Consider the following 25033-nt stretch of genomic DNA (forward strand, 5'->3'; position numbering starts at 1 on the left):
CCCTCGACTCCTAGGAAAAGGACACGTCATCATGAGGCCTCTGATAGTGACCCGAGTTACTTCACTGATGACACAGACGGCTTCATCAACAACAACAGATAATGTGTGTTATGTGAAAAGTTGTATTCCAAAATACCCGGCTTGATAAAATAGTAAGCTAATTCCCCAGCCAAGCAGATACAACTAGTAGTCATTTTGGTTGTGAAGTGCATTAGCAAAACGCTTTGTATTTCTTTAGAACAAAATGCAATTTACCACTTGTCTGTCTATTATATCACCCTGTCACAGGCCCTCCCAGTCAACACCACCTCATAAGATTGCCTGCAGCAGTTGTTCGAGAGATGTCCAGTTTGCAGCCGAACATGCAGCATAGAGAAGACCAGCAAGTGGGTCCTTCCTGCAGACTTGCAGACTTGCCCTCGCTGTGATCATTCCTATGAATGGAAGTCAGCCGCTTGTTGGCAAGTATCCGGCCAGCAACCTTCACCTGTCAGCGGCAACTGCTTTCACAGGCTCATCATTTGTACAAATACAGAAGGTAACCCACTTCATTACTTTGATACATTTGATAACCCAATTGTGAAACATAATTGATGTAAACTGACATTATGTGTTGCTTATTTTCTACTTCTTAGATGCACATAATGTCCAGGGCATAACCTAGCCTGGTGGAACCAGCCTTATCGCTGTGTTCACCATTCTATTTCACTTCACATTTTATGACATCTGAAGTGAAATACAAAGGTGAACGCAGCGATCAGGTTGGTTCCACCAGGCTAATCATAACCACCATTGATAATGTAATCAGTGCTCTGTGTGTGTGTGTGTGTGTGACCGACCAGTATCTTTGATGAGGGGCCAGGAGCTGATCTATGCTGCTATGCCCATCAATGGGACTCTGGCAAAACCTCACCTCCAGCCTCACCTCTTGCCTGCTCACCAACGGTTGTAGATGGGGAGAACAGAATTAGGTAGGTTTAGTCTGACTTGCTCAAACTTCAACATAGTATATGTGTGTCAGATATTACCGATCCTAACTGCCATTGGTAATAGAACAGTGACTATGTGTTCACAGAAACATGTATGGAGCCAGCAAATGGAGACTTGCAAGGGGATGTGATGAAGTCCAGACTGACAGACGGGCTTGATATTGATGTGTCTGAATGGCAAGAGACCTGGCACTCGGCATAAACATTTTACTAGACACAACTTTTACTTGTATTGTATTTTTATAATTATTGAATTGAATGGTATCAGTCAATATGGGGAGGGAGAAAGCCTGTGTATTCTGCACCAGGATCAGGGAACTCCTGTTGTATAAGGGACACTACATAGGAAGGTATGAACACTCTGACATGTTTGCCAAAGTAGCCCGATTACCACCAGACAAAATACCAACAGGCCCAGCAACTGTATCGGCTGGGAATGACAATGAAAGATGAAAGGTGCATATTGTTATATTAGCAGAACACAGCTTCTATGGTATTATGTAAAGGGTTGTTTATTTTACATGGACCTGTTACTACATTTGAAAGTTATCAAAACACTTAGTTTAGAATATCTACATAAATTCAACAATTGCATTATTCTCATATTACTCTGTAGGCTACTGACCTATTCAAAGCTTCCTCTGGCATCTCACCAAACATCAAATCAAATTTTATTTGTCACATACACATATTTAGCAGATATTATTGCGGGTGTAGCGAAATGTTTGTGTTCCTAGCTCCAACAGTGCAGTAGTATCCAACAATTCTAATAATGTAAGAAATAACACACAAAAAAACAAAATACTGCAAAGTTGGTTGGGAGCTAGAAGCAGAGCTGCCATGTCTGTCGGCGCGATCTTGCATAAATATCTGCCTGTAGTTATTGAACTCAACCTGAGGGAGGTTTGTTTGTTGTGATTGAGTGGGTGAAACAGATGCGGGCAAGGTTCTGACAGATGGGTGTGTCTTGGTGGTGGCAAGGACACACCCAAGAAACACCCACATCAAACTACAGCTCCAAGCCAACTCACGTTTGGCTTCTGTCATGCATTTCTTGAGGAGCAAGCCAAAATACGAGGCCAAATCAGCGGGTGCAGTTCCCCTTTAAGGTTGCAAAGTTCTTTGCAACTAAAATTCTCAGCTCTTGAGGAAACTGGTTGGAAGATTCCCAGAATCAGGTGGGAATAAGCAGGTAATCAGGAATCCTCCAACTAGAATTCAGGAAAACCTGGGAATTTACCGTAATTTTGCAACCCTACATACAGCTTTTTTGGTAGTAGCCTAGCCTAGCGATCCCCCTGTAAGATGTATAATGCTGGATAATAATAATATGCCATTTAGCAGACGCTTTTATCCAAAGCGACTTACAGTCATGCGTGCATACATTTTTATGTATGGGTGGTCCAGGGATCGAACCCACTACCCTGGCGTTACAAGCGCCATGCTCTACCAATTGAGCTACAGAGGACCTTTAACGTGATTAAAGACATGCTCTGGAACTTTGGTGACAACTAAGTATCTATGAGCAGAATTACTGTCTTACCTCAATTAGCCACACAATAACTAGTTTAAAAGCAACTTTTTTCCTGGAAGCTGTCACTATATTTTCCCCCACGTGAGCCATCCCCCTAGCAATTTGATTTCAACCAATGAGCTTCAGCCCCTCGCTATATGAGTGATAGCTAGCAAGACGCACATGATGCACCCACAGCAGAGTGAGAGATAGAGAAATGACATGGTGCACATATCTGCACATAATGTGACGTAGTACGCAATCTTCGGGGACCATGTTTTGGCTTGTGAGCGCTACTTTCAGAACTTCTGGCTAAAAAGTATAAAAATTAACCGGAGAATCTCTTTAATATCATGGATCATACAGATCATTATGATGAGATAAAATGGACTCATTGCTGCTTCCACACCGATCTCGACAAACACTTTCTGTATGGACCTCGCTTTGTTAATGGGGGCATGCTGAAACAGGAAAGGGCCTTCCCCAAACTGTTGCTACAAAGTTGGAAGCACAGAATCGTCTAGAATGTCATTGCATGTTGTAGCATTAAGACTTCCCTTCACTGGAACTAAGGTCCTAGCCCGAACCATGAAAAACAGACCCAGACCATTATTCCTCTTCCACCAAACTGTACAGTTGGCACTATGCATTGGGGCAGGTAGCGTTCTCCTGGCATCCACCAAACCCAGATTTGTCCGCCGTACTGCCAGATGGTGAAGTGTAATTCATCACGTAATTTACACCACTCCAGCCGACGCTTGGCATTGCGCTTGGTGATCTTATTGTGTGCGGCTGCTCGGCCATGGAAACCCATTTCATGAAGCTCCCGACAAACAGTTATTGTGCTAAAGTTGCTTCCAGAGGCAGTTTGGAACTCAGTAGTGAGTGTTGTAACCGAGGACAGATTTTTACGCGATACACGCTTCAGCACTCTGCGGCCCCATTCTGTGAACTTGTGTGGCCTACCACTTCCCGGCCGGTGTTGCTCCTAGCACTTACAGTTGACCGGGGCAGCTCTAGCAGGGCAGAAATTTGACTATCTGACTTATTGGAAAGGTGGCATCCTGTGATGGTGCCAAATTGAAAGTCACTGAGCTCTTCAGTATGGGCCATTCTACTGCCAATGTTTGTCTATGGAGATTGCATGGCTGTTTGCTCGATTTTATACACCTGTCTGCAACGGGTGTGGCTGAAATAGCCAAATCCACTAATTTGAAGGAGTGTCCACCTACTTTTGGCCATGTAGTGTATGTCATGTGATGGATTGGCATCAACACTCTTATGGTCTGTAAGGAAGATGTCTCTCTGGTTTCTGCCTTGTGGAATAACAAGCAAGTAGGTGGCTAGGACGATGGTTCCAGCAGTTTACAAACAATAGGTCTGACCCATCATTGAGTGTACCTGTCGGGCCAAACATGTTGTTCGTAAATGGCTGGAACCATCTCCCTAATCGGCCATCTACCTGCCTGTTTTCCACACCGACAATTTGCAGTTGTACACATTACAATACAGTGTATCCTTTTGTCAGCTGATGCTCAGCCGCATTTAAACAACAGCTGTCTCTAATTGAGGTTATGTGATGGCTCATCAGTGATTCTATAGAAGCGGCAGCAGCGTAGACTTTACTTGATTCATCTATGTCTTTAGCATTGCATGGGCTGATGACAATTCTGAGGAGAAATTGAGGATGATGCTGAGATTGCTAGTGGTTTTAATGTGATTGATCATACAAATTTCAAATCCACTAACACAATCATAGCCAAATCTTCTGTAGGGTTCACAAGAGCAAAGGACTAGGTATGACAACAGAATCAGAATACCGATCCTGAATATCTACTTGTTTTCATGATTGTAAACCAGGTGCACAGCTTTATGTTCATGAATGTCAGTATGTGCAAATTCCCAGTCTTATTTGTATAAAGTTTTGAAAGGCTCTGCATTTATTTTTTTGTTTGACATGTAACCCTTCTGTGTATGCTACAGATATTAGTGACTCATTTCAGGAAACTAGGATTCTGTCGCGGGTCACTACTTCACAGGTGTGCCATTTGAACATAAACTTTAATTGTTTTATAATTTTGCGTTTTTTGGCAGAAATGCTAGCTAACTTTATGTGTATTATCTTATTTTTCGTATCTTAGAGACGTTTGCCATGGGGCAGCAGGTAGCTTAGTGGGTAGGAGCGTTGTGCCAGTAACCGAAAGGTCGCTGGTTCTAATCCCCGAGCCGACTAGGTGAAAAATCTGTCGATGTTCCCTTAAGCAAGGCACTTAACCCTAATTGCTCCTGTAAGTCGCTCTGGATAAGAGTGTCTGCTAAATAATGGCAATGTATATTTGCTTGGCTAGTTAGAGCCTAATGTCAGCTAGCTAACATTGAACCTGGTTGGTTAGCTACCTGCAAATTCATGCAGGGTAGTAATGTCATGAGTTGGGATTATGGTTCATTGTTTAGCTAGCTAGCTAATGTTAGCTGGCTGGCTCGCTAGCTAACGTTGTGTGTATTATTTTACACGTTGTTTACCTAGCTAGGTTCATTGTTTACCTAGCTAGCTAGCTACATGTCTTAACAAAAGACTCCACTATGCAAGTAACCATTTCGGGTGCGTTCGTAAATTCAGTCTGAGTATGCCAGAGCGCAGAATAACTGATGAATTACGAACGCACAACACCCGTTGAATATGACCGGTGTCAGTAAACATCGGCAAAAAAGCATAATTAAATTGTTGCCAGCAGCACAGTTACAGTCACCAACATGAAAACAGCCTAACCAGCTCTGCTAGGGCGAGTAAAATGGTCAGTGGGGTGTTCTCTCACTGACTCATTTAATGAGAGAACACCCCACTGACCATTTTACTCGCCCGAGCAGTGCTGGTTAGGCTGTTTTCATGTAAACAATGAATGTAAACGATAATCCCAATTTTATGTCTGGAAGTAGCTGACAAGCTAGCCAATGTTAGCCAGTTAGCTTGGGTGCTTGACTGCTGTTGTGAGGTCAGAACGCTCGGATCAACCCTACTTATCGGCCAGAGCGTCAAGTGTGCGCTCTGAACGCTCCGAGAGCGAAACGAGAGGGGTGGGGCTAAATCTTAAGAGGGTGTGAACGATGCTGAATGGGTGTAGACAAAGAAGAGCTCTTCAGTAGGTAACAAAACATTCAAAGGCCATTTTCTCAAAGTGATATTACAAGTTTATCAACTTTCAAAGCATAATTACTTTCCCATTGTTCCCTTAAATGCAGTGTATGATATAGCATTTTGTAGCTCTGTGTTTCTGCTTTTATCCAATGTAAAAAACACCATTTCAAATTTTGCTACATAAGACTGAATCAAGGTGGACGGTCACATTTTGTATATGCTCTCTATCCACTGAAGATGGACATCAGCAGTCATGACCCCCCAGTCCCGCATCCACCACACCTTGACCTTCCTTTGGCCTTCCTGAGGCCTCGGCAATCCCCTTATCATATTGGAGTGACAATCATAGAGCAAGAAACACATTATGTATAAATGTAAATACTATTCAGAGACAAAGTATTTTTTTTTTACTTAAATTTTTCTATAATCAGTGGACTTTATGAATAACAAATTAATTCACATACACAGCACATTCGGAGAGTATTCAGACACCTTGACTTTTTCTACATTTTGTTTTGTTACAGCCTTATTCAAAAATTGATTATATAAATAAAAATCCTCATCAATCTACACACAATACCCCATAATGACAAAGCAAAAACAGGTTTTTAGATTTTTTTGCAAATAAATAAATAAAACAAACACTGAAATACAGTACCAGTCTAAAGTTTGGACACACCTACTCATTCAAGGGTTTTTCTTTATTTTAAAAATTTTCTACATTGTAGAATAATAGTGAAGACATCAAAACTATGAAATAACACATCATATGAGCCCTTGTTGGGTGCTTTTCCTTCACTCTGAGGTCCGACTCATCCCAAACCATCTCAATTTGGTTGAGGTCGGGGGATTGTGGAGGCCAGGTCATCTGATGCAGCACAGTAGAGCTCCAAGACAGGATTGTGTCGAGCCACAGATCTGGGGAAGGGTACCAAAAATTTTCTGCAGCGTTGAAGGTCCCTAAGAACACAGTGGCCTCCATTATTCTTAAATGGAAGAAGTTTGGAACCACCAAGACTCTTCCTAGAGCTGGCCGCCCGGCCAAACTGAGCAATCGGGGGAGAAGGGCCTTGGTCAGGGAGGTGACCAAGAACCCGATGGTCACGCTGACAGAGCTCCAGATTTCCTCTGTGGAGATGGGAGAAACTTCCAGAAGGACAACCATCTCTGCAGCACTCCAACAATCAGGGCTTTATGGTGGAGTGGCCAGACAGAAGCCACTTCTCAGTAAAAAGCACATGACAGCCTGCTTGGAGTTTTCCAAAAGGCACCTAAAGGACTCTCAGACCATGAGGAACAAGATTATCTGTTCTGATGAAATCGAGATTGAACTCTTTGGCCTGAATGCCAAGCATCGCATCTGGAGGAAACCTGGCACCATCCCTATGGTGAAGCATGGTGGGAGACTAGTCAGGATCGAGGGAAAGATGAACGGAGCAAAGTACAGAGAGATCCTTGATGAAAACCTGCTTCAGAGTGCTCAGAACCTCAGACTGGGGCGAAGGTTCACCTTCCAACAGGACGACAACCTACTAAGCACACAGCCAAGACAACGTACGAGTGGCTTCGGGACAGGTCTCTGAATGTCCTTGAGGGGCCCAGCCAGAGTCCGGACTTGAACCCGATCGAACATCTCTGGAGAGATCTGAAAATCGCCGTGCAGCCTTCTCTTGCTTTGTTTTCTCTTTTCATTATTATGTCTATCTCTGATAAGCTACCCAGGAATCAAATCAAATCAAATTCAATTTTATTGGCCACATGCGCCAAATACAACAGGTGCAGACATTACAGGGAAATGCTTACTTACAGCCCTTAACCAACAGTGCATTTATTTTTTATAAAAAAGTAAAATAACAACAAAAAAGTGTTGAGAAAAAAAGAGCAGAAGTAAAATTAAATAACAGTAGGGAGGCTATATATACAGGGGGGTACCGGTGCAGAGTCAATGCGTGGGGGCACCGGCTAGTTGAGGTAGTTGAAGTAATATGTACATGTGGGTAGAGTTAAAGTGACTATGCATAAATAATTAACAGAGTAGCAGCAGCGTAAAAAGATGGGGTGGAGGGTGGGGGTGGGGGGGCAGTGCAAATAGTCCGGGTAGCCATGATTAGCTGTTCAGGAGTCTTATGGCTTGGGGGTAGAAGCTGTTGAGAAGTCTTTTGGACCTAGACTTGGCACTCCGGTACCGCTTGCCGTGCGGTAGCAGAGAGAACAGTCTATGACTAGGGTGGCTGGAGTCTTTGACAATTTTGAGGGCCTTCCTCTGACACCGCCTGGTATAGAGGTCCTGGATGGCAGGAAGCTTGGCCCCAGTGATGTACTGGGCCGTACGCACTACCCTCTGTAGTGCCTTGCGGTCGGAGGCCAAGCAGTTGCCATACCAGGCGGTGATGCAACCAGTCAGGATGCTCTCGATGGTGCAGCTGTATAATATTTTGAGGATCTGAGGACCCATGCCAAATCTTTTCAGTGTCCTGAGGGGGAATAGGCTTTGTCGTGCCCTCTTCACGACTGTCTTGGTGTGTTTGGACCATGATAGTTTGTTGGTGATGTGGACACCAAGGAACTTGAAGCTCTCAACCTGTTCCACTACAGCCCCGTCGATGAGAATGGGGGCGTGCTCAGTCCACTTTTTTTTCCTGTAGTCCACAATCATCTCCTTTGTCTTGGTCATGTTGAGGGAGAGGTTGTTGGGCTGAAAGGGCTGAAAATATGAAAATGTATGCATTCACTAACTGTAAGTCGCTCTGGATAAGAGCGTCTGCTAAATGACTAAAATGTAAAATATCTGTCCGTAATAAAGAGATGGTCTGCCTTCTTGACACCAAAAAGCAAGTTCTGCAGGTTCTAGTTTAGTCTAATCTTGATTATTGTCCTGTTGTTTGGTCCAGTGCTGCAAGGAAAGACCTAGTTAAGCTGCAGCTGGCCCAAAACAGAGCGGCACGTTTTGCTCTTCATTGTAATCAGAGGGCTGATATAAATACTATGCATGCCAGTCTCTCTTGGCTAAGAGTTGAGGAGAGACTGACTGCATCACTTCTTGTTTTTATAAGAAACATGAATGTGTTGAAAATCTCAAATTGTTTGCATAGTCAACTTACACACAGCTCTGACACACACACTTACTCCACCAGACATGTCAACAAGGGTCTTTTCACAGTCCCCAAATTCAAATTCAAGAAAGCGTACAGTATTATATAGAGCCATTATTGCATGGAACTCCTTTCCATCTCATATTGCTCAAATAAACAGCAAACCTGGTTTAAAAAAACAGACAAAGCAACACCTCACGGCACAACGCCTCTCCCCTATTTGACCTAGATAGTTTGTGTGTATGTACTGATATGTAGGCTATGTGTGCCTTTAAAAATGTTTTATGTAGTTCTGTCCTTGAGCTGTTCTTGTCTATTAATGTTCTGTATTATGTCATGTTTCATGTTTTGTGTGGACCAAAATACCAAACCTGACAGAGCTTGAGAGGATCTACAGAGAAGAATGGGAGATACTCCCCAACTACAGGTGTGTCTAGCTTGTAGCGTCATACCCAAGAAGACTCGAGGCTGTAATCGCTGCCAAAGGTGCTTCAACAAAGTACTGATTAAAGGGTCTGAATTCCGTTTGATATTTTTAACACATTTCCACAAATTCAAAAAAAACTGTTTTTGCTTTGTCATTATGGGGTATTGTGTGTTGATTGTTGAGGGGGAAAAAAACAATTTAATCCATTTTAGAATAAGGCTGTAACATAACAAAATGTGGAAAAAGTCAAGGTGTGTGAATACTTTCCGAAGGCACGTATGTTACCATGGGTTTTCAGAAGACACCTAGACATTTATAAAGCTACGGCTGCAGTAAGCTCTCACCTTGTAATGACCCAAATGAAAATTATTTATACACATTTTTAAAGGCCAATCTTATATGGTTATGGCCTAGTTCCTATAAGAAAACACACAACACATATGATTCTTATACAATTCCTGTGTTTCTCACATAAACTCAGCAAAAAAAGAAACGCCCTAACACTGTCAACTGCGTTTATTTTCAGCAAACTTAACATGTGTAAATATTTGTATGAACATAACAAGATTCAACAACTGAGACATAAACTGAACAAGTTCCACAGACATGTGACTAACAGAAATTGAATTATGTGTCCCTGAACAAAGGGGGGGTCAAAATCAAAAGTAACAGTCAGTATCTGGTGTGGCCACCAGCTGCATTAAGTACTGCAGTGCATCTCCTCCTCATGGACTGCACCAGATTTGCCAGTTCTTGCTGTGAGATGTTACCCCACTCTTCCACCAAGGCACCTGCAAGTTCCCGGACATTTCTGGGGGAATGGCCCTAGCCCTCACCCTCCGATTTAACAGGTCCCAGATGTGCTCAATGGGATTGAGATCCGGGCTCTTCGCTGGCCATGGCAGAACACTGACATTCATGTCTTGCAGGAAATCACGCACAGAACGAGCAGTATGGCTGGTGGCATTGTCATGCTGGAGGGTCATGTCAGGATGAGCCTGCATGAAGGGTACCACATGAGGGAGGAGGATGTCTTCCCTGTAACGCACAGCATTGGGATTGCCTGCAATGACAACAAGCTCAGTCCGATGATGCTGTGACACACCGCCCTAGACCATGACGGACCCTCCACCTCCAAATCGATCCCGTACAGGCCTCAATGTAACGCTCATTCCTTCGACGATAAACGCGAATCCGACCATCACCTCTGGTGAGACAAAACCGCGACTCGTCAGTGAAGAGCATTTTTTGCCAGTCCTGTCTGATCCAGTGACAGTGGGTTTGTGCCCATAGGCGACGTTGTTGCCGGTGATGTCTGGTGAGGACCTGCTTTACAACAGGCCTACAAGCCCTCAGTCCAGCCTCTCTCAGCCTATTGCGGACAGTCTGAGCACTGATGGAGGGATTGTGCGTTCCTGGTGTAACTCAGGCAGTTGTTGTTGCCATCCTGTACCTGTCCCGCAGGTGTGATGTTCAGATGTACCGATTCTGTGCAGGTGTTGTTACACGTGGTCTGCCACTGCGAGGATGATCAGCTGTCCGTCCTGTCTCCCTGTAGGCGTCTCACAGTACGGACATTGCAATTTATTGCCCTGGCCACATCTGCAGTCCTCATGCCTCCTTGCAGCATGCCTAAGGCACATTCACGCAGATGAGTAGGGACCCTGGGCATCTTTCTTTTGGTGTTTTTCAGAGTCAGTAGAAAGGCCTCTTTAGTGTCCTAAGTTTTCATAACTGTGACCTTAATTGCCTACCGTCTGTAAGCTGTTAGTGTCTTAACGACCGTTCCACAGGTGCATGTTCATTAATTGTTTATGGTTCATTGAACAAACATGGGAAACAGTGTTTAAACCCTTTACAAAGAAGATCTGTGAAGTTATTTTGACTTTTACGAATTATCTTTGAAAGACAGGGTCCTGAAAAAGGGACGTTTCTTTTTTTGCTGAGTTTATGTGACAATATATACTGTCAAACACATAGTTCTGTATAATGCTTGTTTATGAATGTGGCCTACTTCATATAAGACATAGTCCACTTATGTTAGTCATAGAGACCCTTTCGAAAGTGCCATAAGTGGCACAGTTACAGTGAGGGAAAAAAGTATTTGCCCACTGACAAAGAAATGATCAGTCTATAATTTTAATGGTAGGTTTATTTGAACAGTGAGAGACAGAATAACAACAAAAAAATCCAGAAAAACGCATGTCAATAATGTTATAAATTTATTTGCATTTTAATGAGGGAAATAAGTATTTGACCCCTCTGCAAAACATGACTTAGTACTTGGTGGCAAAACCCTTATTGGCAATCACAGAGGTCAGACGTTTCTTGTAGTTGGCCACCAGGTTTGCACACATCTCAGGAGGGATTTTGTCCCACTCCTCTTTGCAGATCTTCTCTAAGTCATTAAGGTTTCGAGGCTGACGTTTGGCAACTCGAACCTTCAGCTCCCTCCACAGATTTTCTATGGGATTAAGGTCTGGAGACTGGCTAGGCCACTCCAGGACCTTAATGTGCTTCTTCTTGAGCCACTCCTTTGTTGCCTTGGCCGTGTGTTTTGGGTCATTGTCATGCTGGAATACCCATCCACAACCCATTTTCAATGCCCTGGCTGAGGGAAGGAGGTTCTCACCCAAGATTTTATGGTACATGGCCCCGTCCATCGTCCCTTTGATGCGGTGAAGTTGTCCTATCCCCTTAGCAGAAAAACACCCCCAAAGCATAATGTTTCCACCTCCATGTTTGACGGTGGGGATGGTGTTCTTGGGGTTCTTTCCTCCTCCTCCAAACACGGCGAGTTGAGTTGATGCCAAAGAGCTCAATTTTGGTCTCATCTGACCACAACACTTTCACCCAGTTCTCCTCTGAATCATTCAGATGTTCATTGGCAAACTTCAGACGGGCATGTATATGTGCTTTCTTGAGCAGGGGGACCTTGCGGGCGCTGCAGGATTTCAGTCCTTCACGGCGTAGTGTGTTACCAATTATTTTCTTGGTGACTATGGTCCCAGCTGCCTTGAGATCATTGACAAGATCCTCCCGTGTAGTTCTGGGCTGATTCCTCACCGTTCTCATGATCATTGCAACTCCACGAGGTGAAATCTTGGATGGAGCCCCAGGCTGAGGGAGATTGACAGTTCTTTTGTGTTTCTTCCATTTGCAAATAATTGCACCAACTGTTGTCAAGCTGCTTGGCGATGGTCTTGTAGCCCATTCCAGCCTTGTGTAGGTCTACAATCTTGTCCCTGACATCCTTGGAGAGCTCTTTGGTCTTGGCCATGGTGGAGAGTTTGGAATCTGATTGATTGATTGTTTCTGTGGACAGGTGTCTTTTATACAGGTAACAAGCTGAGATTAGGAGCACTTCCTTTAAGAGTGTGCTCCTAATCTCAGCTCGTTACCTGTATAAAAGACAACTGGGAGCCAGAAATCTTTCTGATTGAGAGGGGGTCAAATACTTATTTCCCTCATTAAAATGCAAATCAATTTATAACATTTTTGACATGCGTTTTTCAGGATTTTTTTGTTGTTATTCTGTCTCTCACTTTTCAAATAAACCTACCATTAAAATTATAGACTGATCATTTCTTTGTCAGTAGGCAAACTTACCAAATCAGCAGGGGATCAAATACTTTTTTCCCTCACTGTATACAGGTGTTACAGGATGGGTTGGTGTGCTAGAAAACATTTAATAGGCTCCCGGAATGTTATTGAATATTGTTTATTCATGCTATGGAATATCACTGCATTACAGTGGGAAAGTGTTATGTTGAGAAGTTATGTATTTTATAATAAATTAGGCCTATGGCATATCCATTGACATTTTACCATGCTGACTACTGTGATGTCACGAGAGGCTGTGTCCTGGAGGGACGTTACATCCCCCTGAGGTGGCTGCAAACCCAGACAGCTATGGCTCCATCTGCTGGTATGGTCGGGAACTCCACCCTCTATGGCCAATCTTCCCACGCAGCTGAAACAAATGAGGAGCTGATGAGCTGAAGGTTTGGAAAGGGAAGAGACACAGTCTCCAACCGGGGCTCTCTGGAGGACAAGAGTGCTGCACGTCCACTTCCATGAGGAATATAAGGATTTGGAGATACTTACCTTTGGGAAATACTCACCTTTGGATATATGCACCTGTGGAAATACGTGTGGGACATTTGGAAGGACGTTTTGCTGGGTTGGCCACTAGCTGCAACGTGGAATACAGTAAGACTGGGGAAAAGTTATTTGAGCGAGGGAGAGTTATGATTTTGGATGTGGAAGAGACATCCCTGAACTGTTAACCCTTAAAGAGCCACCAGAGAACAAAATTGTGTTATACTTTCGTTAGTTTCCCAAGACCTTTAATAAAATCCTTGTTTTGGTTGAACCTGGTCTCCTTGCACTACTTGAGCAATCCCGCTGAAAGCTGTGTAGCCTCTCGTGACATCACAGATGGTGGAGAATACAGGCACGCTCAAGCGTTAATAGTGCATGTCAGAGGAGGATACCGAAGGTTTGATCACCCAGTTTTCCAAGTTGGCCGTAGGCTCCCCGCCGACTGAAATGGAGGACATATTGAAAGCCCTTGTTGCTGGCCAGCAAGCCCAGATGCAAGCAAACGTGGCTCTCTTGGAGGAGCAAAAGAAAGCCAACCTTCTGAAGGCAGAGGAATTGCAGTTGCAGAGACAGAGGGTGGTCCAAAATACCCGCCCAATAAAGGCAAGTGACTTTATATCTAAGATGGGAGCTACCGATGACATTGAGGCATACCTGCATGCATTTGAGGCCACGGCCACTAGGGAAGCCTGGCCCAAGCAACAGTGGGTTGGTCTGTTAGCCCCCTTTCTAACCGGGGAATCGCTGAATGCTGTCCGGGACCTGGGCCCTGACCAGGTTACTGACTATGATGCCCTGAAGTCTGAGATCCTCAGCAGATATGGACTCACAAAGTTTGGTATGGCCCAGCGCTTTCACAGCTGGACCTTCCAACCAGACCAACCTCCTCGGGCGCAGATGCATGAACTTGTCCGAATCGCAAGGAAATGGCTGGATCCGCAGAGGAATACAGCAGCGGCGGTGGTGGAGGCCGTTGTGGTGGATCGTTACCTACGCGCCCTGCCTTATGAGGCAAAACGGTTCATCAGTCAACAGGCCTTGACCACGGCTGATCTGACCGTGGAAGCTGTGGAAAAGTACCAGGCCACAGCGGAGATGCTGAATGCTTCCCGAAAAGACCCCAGGAGTGCGGCCCCACCACAAATGGGAAGAACCCGTCCAAAGGACCCCCAAGGTCTCGAACCCAGCCACGTCAGGACTTATCCCGGCTCCAGGGGGAGCCAGAAACCAGGCGGGTCCAAGAAGAGTACACCAGGAGGGGGGAAACTCGACAGTGTTACCGGTGTGGGGAGATGGGACATATCTCCTGGCAGTGTGGGAAACCAGCCGATGAACCTATGCCCACTGCGGAGTCCTCCAGCTCAGCACCCACACACCGTTTTGCCTCGCTCTTGGGAGTCGTAGATGGCGGCCCAGATCGACCCCCCACCTGCCCGGTAACTGTGAATCACCATGATGTGGAGGCCTTACTGGATTCTGGTAGCCGGGCCACCCTGGTGCGTAAGGATTTGGTGGGCCCAACGTGTCTGACCCCGGGGAAAGTCCTCCCAGTTTCCTGTGTCCATGGGGACACCAGAGAATACCCCATTACTGAACTTACAATGACCAGCACACGGGGAACCATACACACGACGGCGGGGGTGGTTGATTCCCTCCCGTCCCTGTCCTAATTGGACGAGACTGCCCAGCCTTTTACCCACTCTGGAGAGAGTCTCAGGAGAGGATAACCCGAGTACCTCGGAAACGGAGAGGCAAGACTCATCCTGGGAAGGCTCCGGTGCAATCCTCCGAATTACTCACTCCCGCCCGGGCTCTGATAGGGAGGGCAGGTGCCCAGACCGACACAGAGACGGAGCTACAGAATCTGGACAAAGAACTGTCTGGTCTGAAGGGGACCGCTGAGAGGTATCGTTTGTTAAAGCAACAGTTAGACATGAAGACAGAAGAGTTAGATATCCTCCAGGCTAAACTCCAACAGAGCTCCTTCCATAAGCAACAGGAGGAGCTGGAGAGGCTGCGCAGGACCATCGAGGAGTGTGAGGAGACCCTGCGCAGTAGTAAGGAGGTCCAGAAGAAGGCAGAGGAGAAGTACAAGGTGTTGGAGAACAAGATGAAGAATGCGGAGGCAGAGAGAGAGAAGGAACTGAAAGCTGCTCAACAGAAGCTAAACTCTGCTAAAACCAAGGCTGATGCGTTCAGTAAGAAACTCAAGGAGAGACAACAGGAGGCTGAGTCCCTGGTCCTAGAGGTGGAGGAGTTGAAGAGAGAGCAGGCTGGCAAGCACCACGGCAATGCGGACGCCCTCTCCCGGCGTGATGCCTTCTTCGCTGCCTTTACCGACGAGGACGTCGGTCCCGAGGAGGGGGATGTGTGATGTCACGAGAGGCTGTGTCCTGGAGGGACGTTACATCCCCCTGAGGTGGCTGCAAACCCAGACAGCTATGGCTCCATCTGCTGGTATGGTCGGGAACTCCACCCTCTATGGCCAATCTTCCCACGCAGCTGAAACAAATGAGGAGCTGATGAGCTGAAGGTTTGGAAAGGGAAGAGACACAGTCTCCAACCGGGGCTCTCTGGAGGACAAGAGTGCTGCACGTCCACTTCCATGAGGAATATAAGGATTTGGAGATACTTACCTTTGGGAAATACTCACCTTTGGATATATGCACCTGTGGAAATACGTGTGGGACATTTGGAAGGACGTTTTGCTGGGTTGGCCACTAGCTGCAACGTGGAATACAGTAAGACTGGGGAAAAGTTATTTGAGCGAGGGAGAGTTATGATTTTGGATGTGGAAGAGACATCCCTGAACTGTTAACCCTTAAAGAGCCACCAGAGAACAAAATTGTGTTATACTTTCGTTAGTTTCCCAAGACCTTTAATAAAATCCTTGTTTTGGTTGAACCTGGTCTCCTTGCACTACTTGAGCAATCCCGCTGAAAGCTGTGTAGCCTCTCGTGACATCACAGATGGTGGAGAATACAGGCACGCTCAAGCGTTAATAGTGCATGTCAGAGGAGGATACCGAAGGTTTGATCACCCAGTTTTCCAAGTTGGCCGTAGGCTCCCCGCCGACTGAAATGGAGGACATATTGAAAGCCCTTGTTGCTGGCCAGCAAGCCCAGATGCAAGCAAACGTGGCTCTCTTGGAGGAGCAAAAGAAAGCCAACCTTCTGAAGGCAGAGGAATTGCAGTTGCAGAGACAGAGGGTGGTCCAAAATACCCGCCCAATAAAGGCAAGTGACTTTATATCTAAGATGGGAGCTACCGATGACATTGAGGCATACCTGCATGCATTTGAGGCCACGGCCACTAGGGGAAGCCTGGCCCAAGCAACAGTGGGTTGGTCTGTTAGCCCCCTTTCTAACCGGGGAATCGCTGAATGCTGTCCGGGACCTGGGCCCTGACCAGGTTACTGACTATGATGCCCTGAAGTCTGAGATCCTCAGCAGATATGGACTCACAAAGTTTGGTATGGCCCAGCGCTTTCACAGCTGGACCTTCCAACCAGACCAACCTCCTCGGGCGCAGATGCATGAACTTGTCCGAACCGCAAGGAAATGGCTGGATCCGCAGAGGAATACAGCAGCGGCGGTGGTGGAGGCCGTTGTGGTGGATCGTTACCTACGCGCCCTGCCTTATGAGGCAAAACGGTTCATCAGTCAACAGGCCTTGACCACGGCTGATCTGACCGTGGAAGCTGTGGAAAAGTACCAGGCCACAGCGGAGATGCTGAATGCTTCCGAAAAGACCCCAGGAGTGCGGCCCCACCACAAATGGGAAGAACCCGTCCAAAGGACCCCAAGGTCTCGAACCCAGCCACGTCAGGACTTATCCCGGCTCCAGGGGGGAGCCAGAAACCAGGCGGGTCCAAGAAGAGTACACCAGGAGGGGGGAAACTCGACAGTGTTACCGGTGTGGGGAGATGGGACATATCTCCTGGCAGTGTGGGAAACCAGCCGATGAACCTATGCCCACTGCGGAGTCCTCCAGCTCAGCACCCACACACCGTTTTGCCTCGCTCTTGGGAGTCGTAGATGGCGGCCCAGATCGACCCCCCACCTGCCCGGTAACTGTGAATCACCATGATGTGGAGGCCTTACTGGATTCTGGTAGCCGGGCCACCCTGGTGCGTAAGGATTTGGTGGGCCCAACGTGTCTGACCCCCGGGGAAAGTCCTCCCAGTTTCCTGTGTCCATGGGGACACCAGAGAATACCCCATTACTGAACTTACAATGACCAGCACACGGGGAACCATACACACGACGGCGGGGGTGGTTGATTCCCTCCCCGTCCCTGTCCTAATTGGACGAGACTGCCCAGCCTTTTACCCACTCTGGAGAGAGTCTCAGGAGAGGATAACCCGAGTACCTCGGAAACGGAGAGGCAAGACTCATCCTGGGAAGGCTCCGGTGCAATCCTCCGAATTACTCACTCCCGCCCGGGCTCTGATAGGGAGGGCAGGTGCCCAGACCGACACAGAGACGGAGCTACAGAATCTGGACAAAGAACTGTCTGGTCTGAAGGGGACCGCTGAGAGGTATCGTTTGTTAAAGCAACAGTTAGACATGAAGACAGAAGAGTTAGATATCCTCCAGGCTAAACTCCAACAGAGCTCCTTCCATAAGCAACAGGAGGAGCTGGAGAGGCTGCGCAGGACCATCGAGGAGTGTGAGGAGACCCTGCGCAGTAGTAAGGAGGTCCAGAAGAAGGCAGAGGAGAAGTACAAGGTGTTGGAGAACAAGATGAAGAATGCGGAGGCAGAGAGAGAGAAGGAACTGAAAGCTGCTCAACAGAAGCTAAACTCTGCTAAAACCAAGGCTGATGCGTTCAGTAAGAAACTCAAGGAGAGACAACAGGAGGCTGAGTCCCTGGTCCTAGAGGTGGAGGAGTTGAAGAGAGAGCAGGCTGGCAAGCACCACGGCAATGCGGACGCCCTCTCCCGGCGTGATGCCTTCTTCGCTGCCTTTACCCGACGAGGACGTCGGTCCCGAGGAGGGGGGATGTGTGATGTCACGAGAGGCTGTGTCCTGAGGGACGTTACATCCCCCTGAGGTGGCTGCAAACCCAGACAGCTATGGCTCCATCTGCTGGTATGGTCGGGAACTCCACCCCTCTATGGCCAATCTTCCCACGCAGCTGAAACAAATGAGGAGCTGATGAGCTGAAGGTTTGGAAAGGGAAGAGACACAGTCTCCAACCGGGGCTCTCTGGAGGACAAGAGTGCTGCACGTCCACTTCCATGAGGAATATAAGGATTTGGAGATACTTACCTTTGGGAAATACTCACCTTTGGATATATGCACCTGTGGAAATACGTGTGGGACATTTGGAAGGACGTTTTGCTGGGTTGGCCACTAGCTGCAACGTGGAATACAGTAAGACTGGGGAAAAGTTATTTGAGCGAGGGAGAGTTATGATTTTGGATGTGGAAGAGACATCCCTGAACTGTTAACCCTTAAAGAGCCACCAGAGAACAAAATTGTGTTATACTTTCGTTAGTTTCCCAAGACCTTTAATAAAATCCTTGTTTTGGTTGAACCTGGTCTCCTTGCACTACTTGAGCAATCCCGCTGAAAGCTGTGTAGCCTCTCGTGACATCACACTACAAATGCACATCCTACTGTGTCATCATCTGCTCTCGCATTTAATCGTTCGACGACCCTATACTCGGAGCATCTATTCCAGCCCTTGCTGCTCGACTCATCTGTGGACCATGTCCTCTCCCTCGGCTAGTCTGATGACGAGCAACACATTGTATAAATTGATTATCAATATGGGAAGCTAACTACTAATAGACTTAGATTTCATATGTAAATTGTAAGTAATAAAAAGTACTGGTACCGCTAATCCTGTAGCTTTATCAGTAGAATATTTGCATTAGCTACTATGTGAAGTATTTTCCTTTCTTTTTTTATAAGCTAGCTAGCTAGCAATAGCCAGAACCATGTATTTCGTGTTTCTAAATACAGTATTGCTAGGGGGCTGGCCCAAGTGGGCCAAGCTTGCAGTATGTCAACAAAATGTGTGTAGATTCCTTGAATAGGGAAAATGGCGCCGCACAGCTTCCAGAAAACAGTTGCTTTCAATTGAGGTAAGATAGTAATTCTGCTAATAGATTTTGCATGTATTAACTACACATTGACACATCCAGCCCAAAGCGGGAGGTTTAAAAAATACTGACAAATTCGCCAAAGTTCCGAAACGTCTCTTTAATCTGTATGAAAATTACACCAAGCTCTAAACCCAGCATCACCAGGAATGGCCTCCCACTTCATTTGCTCCGACACATGCTTCATTTTCATTCAACTGGGCCTGCTTGGTATGAATGGTCACTTGCAGATAGAAGCTGTTGATTTATGAATGGTAGGGCAGAGAGCACTTGATCCTCACTGAGCCTTCTGAATTATTGGATTAATATGCCTGTTTTAGTGTATTACTCGTGCTTATGTCAACATACAATGTTCTCAATTTTTTTGTTGTAGAACACAGTTCCTTTGTGTTTTGTAGAAATGTCAAAAGAGCAGAATATTTGAGAAGCAAAAAGGCAGGGAATTGAATTTTGAATGTGTTTTTAGATTCAGCCCCACTACTCTACAGTATTTATTTCCATTGGGAAAGAAGAGAGGGGATGCGGCTGCCTCTCTGCTTTATACCATTAAGCCTTCTATGGGTAATTTACTCTAAACATATTCATTTTCCATTTCATACAGCAGCTATTCATCGCAATAACTCAGTATGAAATTAGAATTAAATGGTTCAAAGAAGAAGACATAATGAGAGGAAAGCTATTTGGTTGCACCCAGTGAATCTAGTTGACAATAGAATCCTAAATAAAAATAATTGATAGTATTATATATGAATCTATACCACTGTAATCTTCCCATAAATAGCATAGCGGAAAGATACATTTTCATACAGTACAATGCATCTCTTTTCCTGGTAATGTGTAGCTGTTCTATTTGCTCAGGTTTTGGTGACATCTTGGAAAAATCCCTGAGAAGTGGGTTCTGTGTGCAGACTCTGTGAAGGAGGGATTATGCTCTCCCTTGCACGTACTATTGTGCTAGTTGCTATGATACCTGGAGACCCTATGTATGAGATCATAATTAGCTCCCCATGGTCCCTAAAATCAATTTGCAAGGAAAGCATATTTGTATGAGGACAGTAACAGCGGGACTATGCATTTATGTCCATAAAATGGATAAAGCATAAGTGTGCCTGTGGTGTCTGTCTGCTGATCTGTCACACCACATGCGTATCTGTCCCTTCCTTCTGTGGCGTTTGTTCCCCTCAGTGAAGACCTCTAGTATGGAAGAAGTGATCAGCTCTGACTAGTGATGTTAAGAACACACACACATACGTACACAAGGACGCAGGCGCGCACACACACACACACACACACACACACACACACACACACACACACACACACACACACAACTAGGGTTGCAGAATTCCAGGAACTTTCAATAAATTCCCAGTTTCTTCAGAAATCCTGGTTGGAGGATTTTAGGAAAACCAGGGAATTTATTGAAAGTTCCTAGAATTTTGCCACACGACACACACAGAGGAAACACAACCCCCATCGCCTTGGGTGCAGTGTTCAGGATTCATGCTGAACCAAGCGGAGGGCTCTGCCTTGCTCAGTGAGAGGAGATGCTCGGCACCTTCAATCAGGAGCAAGCAGAGATGTATTGTTGACATTTACACCCTCTGACACACAGCAGTGGAGGAGATGGTAAAGAGACACGGCCCCCAGTTCAAACACCACTGCTCTGTTATCGCTATTTAAAAATAAGCACAGCCGAAACAAAATAAAGAGCAGAGATGGCAATATTCCACAATTATGAAGGCCAAATAAATTGTGGAATAAAATGGCCATGCAAAAGCTCTCCTGCCGCTAAAAAGGCATCTGTGCACATTTATCCTATGGAAGCAGCAGATCGATAGATAAACAGACCATTATCTATTAGGTTGAGCTTTCTATTCAGTTTCCTTGTGAAGAGAAACACAATATAGCGATCTGTCTTTCAGATGTTAAAATAACTGTCCATTGAAAATCTCACTTTTAAAAGTTCATATTCTGTTAACTCATACCCAAATGATGTTGTAGATTCCCTAAATAGGGAAAATGGCGCTGCACAGCTTCCAGAAATGAGTCACTTTCAAACTAGGGATTTCATGGTTAATTGAGGTAAAACAGTAATTCTGCTAATAGATTATGCATGTATGAACTACACATTGACACATCCAGCCCAAAGCGGGAGGTTTAAAAAATACTGACAAATTCGCCAAATTTCCAAAACAGCTCTTTAATTTGTTTGAAAATGACACCAAGCTCTAAACCCAGCATCACCAGGTATGGCCTCCAGCTTTACGTGCTCCGACCCATGCTTAGTTTTCATTCAACTGGGATTGCTTGGTATTTGTGGCCAAAGCATTTATTTGCTTTGGTTTAAAAAATGCTTGCTATTTCCTCATAGAACATGATGTCATGTTGGCTCTTTGGCTGAGCTGGCCAATCAGCGGTCTACTCGCATGAATATCTTTATGACCGGTATACACCCACACCGTTCAGTTGTTGGGATAAGCCCTAACCATTCCAACACAGAAAAGCTTTTTAACATACTTAATTACCATTTTCTGGAAGGAAAACTGTTTCACTCATATTATTATTAATTATAGGTCATATTTCATAGAAATCTGGAAACACTGGACAGTTACTTTAAGCTTTGTTCCAGGAATTGAGGTTAAATCCCTCCAACTTGCTTAATTAGCCTCTTGCAGATGTAGATGAGGATGAGCATGAACAATCGCAATTAGTGGAATCCACTTGTGTAATTGCCAATCTATTGAAGAGGAGTGTGTCTTTGGGAACTGGAAGGAAGGCACCACAATGTCAATCCGGGCTTCCTATGGGATGGGCTCCCTGACCTAGCTGCAGTCTTATATCATTACATAGGTTGTGTCCTAAATGGCACCCTATTCCCTATATAGTGCACTACTTTTGACCAGTACCCTATGGGCCCTGGTCAAAAGTAGTGCACTATGTAGGGAATAGAGAGCCATTTTATGCACATCCATTATGTATTGGGAAGAGTCAAAACAACTGTAATATTTCATACCCACAATACAAGTATACAGATACAGTGCATAGGGTAAAATACTCACTAGAATCAGTTCTTTCCGGGGATGTGTGGTTCAGTTTCTCTGTCGAGTCGCTGCTTCCTTCCTCAAGGACGTAATCAAAGTTTAGGATGAACAGCATCACTACGCCTTCCTCGTTCTTCACCGGGATTATGTGAGTGTAGCACTGGAAGTCCGACCCTGGAAAAGAAATAATAAACCTGCCATGTTTAAACCGCTGATGTACCTTATGCTCTCCTTCCATAGTTGAGCTCCACTACAGTAGAACTTTTAATCAATGTTCTTGCATATGCCTGCTACTGAACCTGACTAGGCACCGTTTTAATAATAATATAGTGCTGAGGTTTGGATTCTTTCTAAAGCCTCCGAGGAGAGAAAAAAGTGTCCTGCAAAAAATAACTTCAACACTTAGATTATTATTATTCCAACCATGATTATTGGAATAATAATAATGTATAATAATAATAATAATAATAATAATAATAATAATAATAATTATTATTATTATTATTCCAACCATGCTGTTAGTGCAATTATAATTTTTTCTCTAGAAATATTGATATTGTAATATTGCTATCACCTCTTAGACTGGCCAAGATAAGTAGCGTGCTTTATGCGATTAAAGGCCCAGTGGTGAAACATGTTGCCCTCAGGCCATCCTGCATGTGCAAAGCATTGGCCTAGCATGCAGAGGTCTGAGGCACGTGGGAGCTGCAGGCTGCAGCACACAAGCCAGGTCAGGGCTTCACAGTGTACACATAGAATGTGCCCAAATGGAACCCTATTCCCTTTATAGTGCACTACTTTTGACCAGGGTTCATAGCGCTCTGGTCAAAAGCAGTGCACTAGGGAACAGGGTGTAATTTGGGACACAATCATCGACTGCAAGGAATACGCTTAGAACAGAGTCAACTCCCAGCGTTTTTACTAGGTCATACCAGACCTGGTGCTGCTGAGCTGCCTCCTTAATTGAAGGAAGAATCCATTATCGAGACCTCATCTGGGGCCGAATGGCACCTAATTCCCTAAATAGTGTACTACTTTTGACCAGAGCCTTCAAATATTCCCTCCTTCACAAGAGCCTGGGCCCTGGTCAAAAGTATTGCACTATATAGGGAATAGTTTCAAGTTTTAATGTCATGTGCACAAGTACAGTGAAATGCCTTTCTTACAAACTCCAAACCCAACAATGCAGTAATCAATATCAATGTAGCACTAAAAATAACCTAGGGTAGAACAAAAACACACAATAAATAAAAATAAGAAATAAGAAGAACACGAGCAAGCACCTCCCTCTGTAGCGCCATGCGATTGAGGGCGGTGCTGTTCCCATACCAAGCAGTGATGCAGCCAGTCAAGATGTTCTCAATAGAGCAGATGTAGAACACTGGCCTCCTCCCTGTAGGCTGTCTCATCGTCGCCGGTTATCAGGCCTACCACTGTCGTGTTGTCATCAACCTTGATGATGGTGTGACCACACAGTCGTGGGTGAACACGGAGTACAGGAGGGGACTAAACACACACTCCTGTGTGGCATCAAACACATGGAAACCCTACTGTATGTTTGATGTTGTTGATACCGTTCCACTTATTCCGCTCCAGCCATTACCATGTTCCCATCCTCCCCAATGAAGGTGCCACCAACCTCGTGGTGCCATTTGAGACAAAGGGTTGACTTTCTCCAGGCAGAATGGAGAAGAATAACAACTGAAATGTGTATTTTACGGTAAATGTGTGTTTTACGGTAAATGTGTGTTTTACGGTAAATGTGTGTTTTACAGAAACTTAATCAAAGCTTAATAGTCTCAGCACCAAATCAGTATTACATTAGGTAATAGTTACTTAATATTTTGTACATGACAGCAAATGTTACCTGTTTGAATCTTTGAAATATCACGCAAACCCCTAACAACTCTCAGAATATCCTTACCAGAAGGAGAGTCAAGAGAGTTTTAACAGATTGCTAATTACTTCAGCGCTGCTGGAGACACTACAACAAAACAACAACAATCTGCTAGTCTGAATGCTTCACGTGCATGCTATTGCTGAGACAGGCTGTAATAATAGAGGAAGAAAAGGTTGACAACACCATCAAGACCTTTTAAAGGGGGCTGAACTTCCTGATTTGGCCTCATTTTTCGGCTTGGTCTTAATTTATTGCAGCGGCCATGACTGAAGCCAAACGAGAGTTGTCTTGGAGGGTGGTTTAATGTGGGTGTCTCATGTGTGTGTGTTCGCACGTGGCAAGCGTTTGTACATTCACTCTGCCAAAACAGTACACAACCCAAGGAAAACTGTTACGTTCCCTTCATTCCATGACATATAATTTTTTCCTATCTCGCAAATCTCAATTTTGGACAATACAAAAATTATCCTATTTACACTTTATAGTAAATTTATGACCCTAGAATACATATTTCTGACTGATATCGATGCCACATAGGCCGTTTTCGAGATTGACTGAGCTCTTCCAGTTACCTCAAAACTCAGCTGAATTATACTGTGTCAATTAGTTACAACACATATGCTAAAGCTGCACTGCTACCTAATTACCACCAACAATAATGATGATACAGGAACATTTTGAGTTGGTTCCTTAGGGTCCTCCAATCTATTTAGAGC

The 25033-nt window shown here is 45.1% G+C and overlaps 1 protein-coding gene and 1 long non-coding RNA gene across 2 annotated transcripts in view; one reads left to right on the forward strand and one right to left on the reverse strand.

Annotated features, from left to right (window-relative positions):
- LOC121536820 (potassium voltage-gated channel subfamily H member 7-like) overlaps positions 1–25033 on the reverse strand; it is a 119034-nt gene that overhangs the window by 73819 nt on the left and 20182 nt on the right. Inside the window, exon 3 of the mRNA XM_041844398.2 lies at positions 22436–22591. Coding sequence (XP_041700332.2) covers positions 22436–22591 — 156 coding nt within the window. The remainder of the gene's footprint in view (positions 1–22435; positions 22592–25033) is intronic.
- Positions 447–1141, forward strand: LOC121536821. The gene is made up of 3 exons (XR_005994903.2): positions 447–538; positions 843–971; positions 1076–1141. It is a non-coding gene; the product is annotated as an uncharacterized LOC121536821 (long non-coding RNA).

Source organism: Coregonus clupeaformis, chromosome 23 (assembly GCF_020615455.1).
Source record: "Coregonus clupeaformis isolate EN_2021a chromosome 23, ASM2061545v1, whole genome shotgun sequence".
Lineage (NCBI taxonomy): Eukaryota > Metazoa > Chordata > Actinopteri > Salmoniformes > Salmonidae > Coregonus > Coregonus clupeaformis.